A 10573-nucleotide genomic window follows, 5' to 3' on the forward strand; every position below is an offset into this window, starting at 1 on the left:
AGGAAAAAAATATTGTGGTCTAAAAATACTGTGGCTTATATGAAAATTATTTTGATGTACTCACTGTTCTTTGACCTTAGTCCTTTTCTATATGAACATATAGCTATCTTTAAATTGAGTAGCTATGGATATTCTTACAAACATATGGAGGTTTCTTCTAATCATATTACAAGATTTTTTTTATTGTTGCTACTTTGGGAATTTAAATAAACATATTCATTTTGTTAGAAATTTTCTGCCTTGCCACATCAAAATTCCCTTTAATATATAAGTATGATAATTCCTGAAAGAAAATATTTAAAGTTGGCATTCACATAATTCAATGCATTTTAATTTTTATTCTCTTACATATAATGGCTGAAGGGTTTCATTATATTTTGAATAGAACCAATGTACATGAAATCAATACAAAATTCCAAAAGGATTGTAAATAAAAACATCAATCTAAATATGTCTGCCTTGTGGTGATGGCAGGAGTTGTGAGAATACGATACATTTTTCTTTGACATATTGGCTTTGAGCATAAAAGGTACTTTCTAAATTTTCCTGAATGTTCACTGCAACTATGTTGCCAACAGAAATGACATTGGGTAGTTTCTCACCCAAACTACAGGGTCATTTTCCAGAATCCCCCAGAGAAGGAAGGCATGATAGGAAATGATTCAAACCTTTCAGAGTCCGGAAGAGGATGGGATCAGAGAGGGGCCCCACTCCTTTTGCATTTCGTGCTTGAATTCGGAAGTAATACATAGTGTCAAGGTTGAGATCCATGATTTGATGGGTAAGCCGGTCACCACTGATTGTTTCCATAATCCAGTCATCGATGGGTATGTTCTTGTCCAAAGTATAAAACAAGATGTAAGCTGCATGAATAGACAAATGCAGCTTTGTTTAGTGTATGGGCTAGATATTATAGTTTTGCTTCCAGCACTCATGTTTCCCAAATATAATTGACAATGATTATTATGTATCCACAATCTTTAAACAACAGCATTAACTTTAACAAGTAATTTTTTTTCATATTGCAAGGATTAGATAAATAATTGCTTCAATATACAGAATCAGAAAATGGAATTAGGACATTAGAAATAAAAACATCTTCTACATTTAAAAATGTGTGCTTTCTGCTACCATGAATCCTGATTATTGGTTCTAATATATAAGCATGATAAAAATGTAAAGAGAGATAGCAAGTTTGCATAACTTTTGGAGCAGTCCAGTAATGAAAATAAGTAATGCTTATTTTGTTTTACACTTAAATGATAAAAATATATGGGAAAGTGTATGCTGTAGTTGTTTGAAGTGTTATAAAAGTAAATGATATTTGATTGTTTTGCTGATTATGTGAGGTTGGCAAGGGCAGTATTTTCTCATTTTACAGATGATGAAGCTGACCTGTAGTTACTTGGTAAAAGGGTTGGAATGATAGCCTCCACCACCATACTAAAAATCTAATGCTAGTTCCAATATTCCAGCCCAGCTAGACAGATAAATAAGCACTGCTGGATAACTCTAGGTGATAGTATCATTAATTCCCTGCGTTAGGGGCTAAGTGACTTGAATGCTAACTGTTTACTGTCAAATAGTCTGATATGCTCCAGGTATCCCTCTAAAATATTCATATTCTAACATTAGACTTAGGCAATTTGTGAGCTAGCTCTTACTTAAAAGCATTAATTAATAATATTTATGTTATACTGTCAGGTGGCAGCTCAGAGGGGCTCCTCATGGGTGCCTTTACTACCTGAATGTGGTAGTGATCTCCTTTTCTGCCAAAATTCTGCAATGATATTGACACCGGATTGGCCACAAAAGTCCTTAGGTCTATTCTTACACATTTAATATTTATTGGTAAGTATGTTTTTTTTTTTTTTTTTTTACAGCTGTTTTCCTTGAGTTTACCAATTCTTTCGTTTTGAGTCCCTCTGTCTCCCACCTGCACTGAGAACCTTCACTCCCAGGGCTTCGGAATGGTTATGCCACAGAGGTCTCTGACTCACACCCACTTCCCTTCTGACTAATCATGCAATGGTATCCCCATATCAGCACACACTCTCACTAGGAGAAGACTGTTCTGCGTATCACGCTTATTCTCTCCCCCTCTTATTCTTGAACCATTCCATGTTCTTTTACTTTCTCTGCCCAATTCACACTCATCCATCAGTCTAGTTTAAGCTGTATCTGACCTATTGAAACCTTCCTCAAACATTAATTTAATGTTTAATTAAATTAATTGAGAAACATTAATTTCTATAAGCTTTTTTTTAATATTGTATAAAAGCATTTATGATTTTGTGTCACTCATCACTTAATCCCATAGTGCTTTATAGAATGACATGTTAGTGTGAGGCATGCATCCTGGACCGTAAGCTAGATATTTCTTCCTTATGGTTCTGGAGGGTTAAGCAAAGTTATGAAGTCCAAACAGCCAGAAGCCCATTTCTCTTCAAATCTGACCAATGCTGCAAATTTGTACCTATTTTATGTTGGCCTTCATCTTTCCCTTAGTTTGGTGTTTCCCAAATCTGCAGAACCATAAGAATTATCTGAGGAGTGGTTATGATTTATGAAAAATAGACCCCATAATAGGTTTGTTTTTTTTTATTTAACACTTGTGGTGAACAGTCTTCAATGGCCCCCAATTTCTCCTGCGCTCTGGTATGCACATCCTTATGTCATCCTTTCTAAGTTTAGATGAGTTCTAAGACTTACATCTAGCTAACAGATATAGCAAATGTGATGGGTTAGCTTTTCCATGATTGTGTTACATAAGATTATGAACTTTTGCTAGCAGACTCTAGATTCTTTCCTCTCTTGGTTTTGATAAAGCAAATCATTAAATGGAGAAGACCACTTTGCAGGAAGAAAAGGTAGTTTCTGGCCAACATCCAGTAAGAAAGTAATTCTTGTTCATAACCACATATGTTTCAAAGAAAATATTTCTCCAGTAAAACCAAAGATGAGACTGCAATGAAGGTGTATCTTGGTTGGTTACCTTGTGAGAGACTTTAGAGCACAGCACTTAGTGAAATTATGCTATTATAGACACACAAAAACTGAGATAATAAATACATATTATTTTAAGTTATTAAATTTGTAGTCCTATTGCTACAAAGCAATGGATATCTAATACAACAGGTTAGGATAACCTCAGTAATCTGGATGGACGATTTCTGTGATCAAGAAAGGCCAGGAATCACTACTATAGGTGACATGTGGAATCTATATTTTTTGATGATGTCAATATCACAAATAAAATGTCTTAAATGCATTCTGCTGTCTTGTATAACAAATTAGAATAAAAAATGAATTTTTTTAAAAAAGATGCTTGAGATCTCAAGAGAAGTTAAAAGTCTTGCCAATATAAAGATTATTACAAAATTTTAAAATGCTGAAGTTGATTTTTTCCTCTGGTAAATATTAAAATTGGAAGGCTATAATTCAAAGGGACTGTGATATATCATTGGATAAAGCACTTGTCTTTTGCTCATTTATTTATAACTCAGTTGCCATCATCAATATCAACAAAATATCCTCATTTTCTTCGGTCCAGAGCAGTCTCCCTAAAAAAACTATATTTATTGAAAAGAAGTACCTGGTACTAGCAATAATAATACTAATATTTTTTATTATGTGCATTTCTTATCTCTTCAAAAAGATAAAAACCATTCCTTTAGTTCAGGAGCCATATCTTATATTGCATTTTGATTCTTCAAAAAACTTAATAAAATAGTCTTCACATAATAGATACTGAACTTCACTTACTAAGTGAAATTATGTAGCCTATAACAGCCAAGTCTTACATTCATGGCACTTACAGCAATTGTTCAAGTGTATGATCAACTCCAAGTCTGGAGAACTCTGCTTCCATTCTAGGCCAATTACACTTATTCCCAATTTTCACCATTTATCAAATGAGAACAAAATAGTTGCCTTCACTGTGACTTTACCTATGTAAAAATTATTCCTTTATATATTTTAAAATGACAGTTCTGGAATCAAGTAATTAAAGGTGAACATTTAAGACTCAAATTCTGACAATTTCAAATTATTATCTGAGTCAGTTCTTAATATTAGTGGGGAAACCTACCCTTTCTCTTTTTCTTTTTCAAATTTGAGAAGATGAAGGATAAAACATACTACAACTGATTCTATCATTCAACTCTAAGAAATGGCCCTGGAGAAAGCAAACCATTACACTTGGGGGATGATATAAGACACTAAATTCACCATTAAAGTCTTACAGATTTCCACCAGGCTCAGTGGTGCACGCCTGTAATCCCAGCAGCTTGGGAGGCTGAGGCAGGAGGATCACGAGTTCAAAGCCAGCCTGAGCAAAAGTGAGACGCTAAGCAACTCTGTGAGACCCTGTTTCTAAGAAAAATACAAAATAGGGCTGGGGATGTGGCTTAGTAGCCAAGTGTCCCTGAGTTCAATCCTTGATACTGCCTTTCCTCACAAAATTTGAAGCAAACCACACAGTTTGGAGCAAACCATTGTATTCTCAGTAACTTTATGTAGCTGTATACTTATTTTTCTGTACCTAATTCAATATATTTCTCCATTTGTTTTCTTTTACCTACTTGATTTTTGTCTCTTGTCCACTGCAACTGGCCAAATGACAAGGCATTAGGCCATACTACAGTTTTTAAGATCTTCTGTGATTGTTGATCCAACTAGACTTTCCTATATTAGATTCATATTTATCTAATATGTAAAAAGTGTAACATCATAGATTCATCATTTTGACCTTTTATACAAAGAGGTAGTTGCAATTACAGAAGCAAAATGTCAGAATGTGTTCAACTCCATCTCTCTTTCTTTGTTCCTTTCCACTCTTCTTCTCATATGATATTGATTCCCTTCCATGGATGAGGAGGACTGCTAAGTACTGGGAAGACCAAGCTATGTAACATAACTCCTACCAATAAGGAGTTTGACCCAATGAGGGCTTTTTTAAATTTTTTAACTTTTTAAAAAAATAACTACATTCACAAATGGGTAGATAAGGAAAGAAGGACCCATTTCTTCCTTTTCCATGGTTAAAAGCTGTAAGCTATGGACTCGGAAAGACCTGACCTGAAGCTATAGCTCTTCCATTTTCTGGTTGTACAACCTGAGCAGCTTTGCTTATTCTAATAGGTGTCCATTTCCTCCTCTTAAAACCAGTTGCTGCAAGACAATGTATTTTAAAAATGTAACATGGTGTTTCTATTTTTTCTATTTTATTATCTTCTACATAGTAACTATATACTGAATACTACAAATTTATGTATTTATTTATTTTTCATAATATTATTAAACCCACAGGAAGTGTCTTACTAAAAGTGTCTTACTTAAAATAACAAGAACTTTTTTCAAGTCAAAAAGAAACAATATATTTAATTAGAATTCAGTGACTGATCTACCCAACAAACAAACATTTATTAATTACCTGCAATGTGTCAAAAATGTGTGTGTGTGTGTGTGTGTGTGTGTTTTTGGTACTAGGGATTGAACCCAGGGATGCTAAACTGCTGAGTAACCTTCTCATCCCTTTTTTATATTTTATTTACAGACAGGGCATCACATCGCTGAGTTGCTTAGGGCCTCACAAAGTTGCTGCGGCTGGCATTGAACTTGTAATCATATATTTCTCTTATATCCTGGGATTTTAGGTGTGCACCAACGTGCCTGGCTAAGAATGTTGCTGACGGGAACAGAGTGCTGAACAAAATCTGTTCTCATGAAGCTTTCATCACTGACTAAAGGCATTTAGATTTTCTCTCATGATTATACAGGAAAAGGATGAAGAAGTCAAGATAACCAAGTTTCCAACTCTTGCAACCAAATAAACCATGAAGGCTTTTAAAAAGATGGGGGTGAGAGAATTTGACACTTTTGATTCCAATTTGACTTCCCAGAGGGGTCCACAATCATGGATGGTCTTAAACTTACTATAGAACATAATAACATTATTTGGCCAGTTGTATTGGGTGATAGAAAAAAGGAAGATGAAAGTAGAGACATCGGGGAAGAGAAAGAGGAGTCAATAAGACAGGATCATACAGATGCCTAATATGAAGTTGGATGTGTGTGTTTAGAACTTCTTGGAAGGAGACAGAGATTTCAGAGATACAAGTGGGTATTTACTAACAATGGACTCTGCTATAGACAATTCTCCAGAGAAAGTAGCAAAGGGAATGAGAAGACTTGTATCAGGGAAGCAGTGTTTAAAAAACAGGGAGAAGCACTGTCCATAAGTGAGACTGACAGAAGCTTTAGTCTGGAAAGTGGGAAGAACATGATTTTATGGAAGTCATAAGAAAAGAGCATTCAAAAGGAGAGAAACTGAATTAGAGCATCAAACAACACAGAAAAACAGTGGAGCCTCAGCCAGGAGCCTGCACAGATAAGAAAACAGTCTCTGAAAGGCTTACCTCCTCTCTCCTCGGTTGTCCCTGACTTGAACAGTGTCGGCCACTGCATTTATTCAGACAATGTTTTATAACTCTCAACATTCAAATCATTCAAGAAGCTTTCAAAAATACCATGCTGTTTCTTCCCAGATAAAATAAACTAAAACTCTGTTGAGATTCATTGATTTAGGACAATAGAATATAATAAGTTGGAGCAAAACACAGTATAATCATTGAGGACCCAAGTTCATAATCTTAGGTTTGCTACTTCTTGGTTATTTGAGTTCAGATGAGTTATGTACCCAGAAAACCCTAATCACTATTTTAAAAAGGAATAATGAGAATATGTGATCACTTAACAATACTAAAATGCTTAGCAGGATGCTAAACATGCAATAAATGCTTTATGCATATTGAATCATTCTCTTCTGAAAGTGTAGGTGTTGTGAGATTATGATCAGGGAATTTAGATACTGGATTTATCTGAATTTCCTCTTCTGTACTTCTTCTTTAATCTCTCTGAAGTAGTTATATTTATAAAATGATGGTCTGGGTTCTATGCAAAGCACTGTAGTAAAGGCTTGTTTTAGAATGGATTTCAAATTGGAATAATGTATCACTAATGTAATAATGTATCGGCTAGTGTATCACTGGGCATCAGGGATTTTTCTCTGTACTGTATTATTATAACACTTTTATGAACGATGTGCTATTTCTATCCTTATTTTATAAAGTGAGAGAGAGCCTCAGAGACATTAAATGACCTATCCAAGCACTGCCCTTAGGAGACTGGGTTCTTAGCCACCTGTTCTACTGCTGTCCACATAAAGGAATTAGGAAAACAATCAGAAACAAATGTCACTCAAAGCACATCCCTTATAGACACACATGGCCTAGCCACACAGGGACAGAGTTCATATTTTTCTTTGCATTTCTATTAAAAGCTGAGTGTAGCAAATCTGAGCCCTCAACCTTGTGGTCTAATATTGTGAATATCTTATTTTCTGGAGGTAATTTGAATGAACCAAATTAAAAATGAAGCAGAAGTTCTCTTAAGGGTTCTTTGTGTTTGTTCCCTTTGAACTGAGTCAACATCTCAATTTGATAATCATAATTTTGTCTTAATAAATGACCAGGGTTTTTAAAGATAAAACATATTACCTCTCATATTTTTATTTTTCCATTATGAGAGAACATACAGATTTTTATTGGTGAGAACAACTGAACAGACAACTCTAAATAAAGTATGTGGGCAAGGTTGCTTTCACATGCATTGAAATAATAATAAATAGAATTTTATTGCTTTGATTAATTTGTATTTCTTCATATGGGCCAGATTTCAATTATTCCCCCTAGAAATACAAAATTAGACTTTATTTTAGAGTTGAAACTACATTCTATTCTTTACATGGACTATCTGAAAATATTTTTAAAATAAGAGTGGAGAATTTTAATGAGTGGAGAATAGGACTCATTTTATTTTTTACCAAAAGTGTATTTTTTTTTTCATCAAAACTTGCTTTTATTTAGACAGTTTCTATTCTACTTTTTCTCTTAAACTTATTATATACTGATTTATAATATGCTTATAAATAACTATGATGAAACAAAATATAAATAAATCAAAAGCTACAAAAGTACTGAGACAGAACCAATGAAAATAGATCACAGCAGTGAGAGAGGGAATAAAAGAAAATTGGAATGATCCTGGCTTGGTTTTAAAAGGCCTGGCACACTGACAACAGAACATATAAGGTTTGGGGGAGATTTTATGCCTCTCTTCTTTTTCCATATTTGTCAGCTCAAATGAAAATTCTGTTCGCTATTGCACTAAGAGCCATTTCCTAGAGAAAACAAATCTTCAACTTAAATTTCAATCACATGTGGAATTTTCACATTATCTTTTCATTTTGCAAAAATCAAAATGTAACTCACATAAAGTAAGTGTGCCTTCTGAAACTGCAATTTCCCGGCTTATCTCTGTATCACAGAGTGACTGAATCATGTTGTTAATTTATGGTACTGCTATCTACCTCTTGAATGCAAAAAAAAAAAGAAGAAACAGGAGTGACTCTTACGTGTTCCTAACCCAATGGTTCAAATTAATTAGACTATAATGTGCACATTTTGAGTTATACAATATTTTTCATAATAATTATATGCTATGGAGACATCTATTAAAAGCCTAAAGTGATCATTTAAATGCAAAATCTTTGATAGAACTCCATTATATTTTTCATACTAAATTAACATTACAGGCTTCTAATGGATGCTTTAATTAGGCATTGATGTTATCAGCAATATTTGGCAAAATAAAATCTGTCACTGTGAAATATTCATTATGTTCAATTTCTGTCAGTCAATATTAAGTATTTTCTGAACCTTATGATTTAAGTAAGAAGCTAAAAGCTAAGTGAGAAATTAAAAATCCCCAGACAAACCTCCTTCACATGTGCTGTATAAAAACACATGGTTATTAGGCATCTTTTGTATTTCATAATTGCCAAACAACCCAGCTTCTTTCAGCCATCTATACTCAGCTTACTCCATAAGATGGTTATATTAATGCTCCATAGAATAAAAAACAAAAGGCCTCTCCTAATTGAAATACCTGTCTTTCACATAGCAACTGGAAGGAAATGTGCATGTGTGTGTATTTGCATGCACCATTCAGGAATGCTACAGACCAGACTGTGGGGGCCAGGAGGAGACAGCCAGGCAGGGCCAGGGAGTGAACTGGGATACTGACAGAGAAACTAATGCACACAGGCAAGAGCAGCACTGGGGGGTAAGCAATCGCAGGCCTGACCAGGGCAACTCAGGGAAAGAAAGGTGGGTGCTTACCCGTAATTTTCCCATTGGCTTCCAAGGGGGGCTGCCAGCTCACGATGACAGCACGAGGCTTGCCTTCCCGAGTAATGACTGTCAAATCCTTGGGAGCAGAGTTTGGGGCTGCAAGATGAGACAGAGACAAGGCCTAGTCATTGGTTATGAAAGGAAACAGACGTTGTAAGACTTTTAATTATGATGTTGATGCTCAGAATCTATCATGAGGTGTATCGTGGGTTTTTTTTTCTTTTTTTTTTTTTTTTGCTATTTACAATTCATTTCAAGGTTTTGAATTACATTAACAAAGATATAAAAATTTATGGCTTTTCATGGAGGTTAACTGACTTCCAAGAGTGAATGCAGAGAGAATAGGATGTGTGTCCACCTGGAGGAGATAAGCCCAGCTTATGTCTTCAAGTGAGCTCACAGTACAAATAGGAGAACCATTGTAGGAACAAGGAAAAACAGACTGACAGTGAGACTGATGGCTACATGGCTTCAAGAGACAGAATTATGATACAACTGTGGTGTATAAATGAAAATGCCATCCAATTATTTCCTTAAAAGCCAGGGGGAAAAAAGAATTAAAACCCAGGTCAAACCATGTTGCCTTGGGAACATGTTGGGTATCTTCTAAAAAGAAGGCAAATGTGAGACACTAAATAGAGGGGGTAAGAAGTATTCATGAGTGCGTTCATAGCCACCTGTGTGAAACAGGATGGCTGGAAACCAGGCTCTTCTTGAAGCTACTTCTCCCTCTGTTTGGCTGAAGAACATTTTAAATATATGTTCATTTGAAGCAAACTGGCTGGCCCAGTCCAGTATTTTCGAGGCCTCTTCCAACTTGTTCTCTCACCCTTTATGCTATGAAAGACAGTTTTCCTTCTAATTAGTTAACATGCTCCAAATCTAGAGCTACAGTCTCTTTGTTTCCCTTATTTTGACACAGGGAGATTCAGAACACATCTAAGGCTCTATGTTTGGGTTCTGGAGGAATTTTTTTGTATCCAAATGTGAATTCTGTGCACCACAAGATAGGTAGAAGTTGGTCTCTAGGTTAGAACTCATCAACACTCTAATCATTTTTTTTCAGTTCTTCTGCTAGACAATCTATACATTTTTTTACACTTTATTTCCAGTATCTCTTCCTGAGTAGAACTTCAAATATGAGCCAAATAGGAGACACCAATTATTCTCATCTATCACACACCATTTTCTTTCCTATGCCTGATGGTCAAAGTCACTGGGATTCCAATCAACTTCATTATTTGAAGTTTCACCTAAATTTAATATATTGACCAGGTATGTAATATATTTCAATTGTTTTTTTTTTTTTTTTTTTTTTT

The 10573-nt window shown here is 34.9% G+C and overlaps 1 protein-coding gene across 3 annotated transcripts in view; it reads right to left on the reverse strand.

The window, feature by feature from the left end:
- Dcc (DCC netrin 1 receptor) overlaps positions 1–10573 on the reverse strand; it is a 1055962-nt gene that overhangs the window by 108420 nt on the left and 936969 nt on the right. For all 3 annotated transcript variants that reach the window (XM_048806205.1, XM_048806204.1, XM_015482370.2), the window contains exons 19-20: positions 9243–9350; positions 669–863 (exon numbers count right to left, since the gene is read on the reverse strand). In XM_048806205.1, coding sequence (XP_048662162.1) covers positions 669–863; positions 9243–9350 — 303 coding nt within the window. The remainder of the gene's footprint in view (positions 1–668; positions 864–9242; positions 9351–10573) is intronic.

The sequence above is a fragment of the Marmota marmota genome, unplaced genomic scaffold (assembly GCF_001458135.2).
Source record: "Marmota marmota marmota unplaced genomic scaffold, marMar, whole genome shotgun sequence".
Taxonomy (NCBI): domain Eukaryota; kingdom Metazoa; phylum Chordata; class Mammalia; order Rodentia; family Sciuridae; genus Marmota; species Marmota marmota.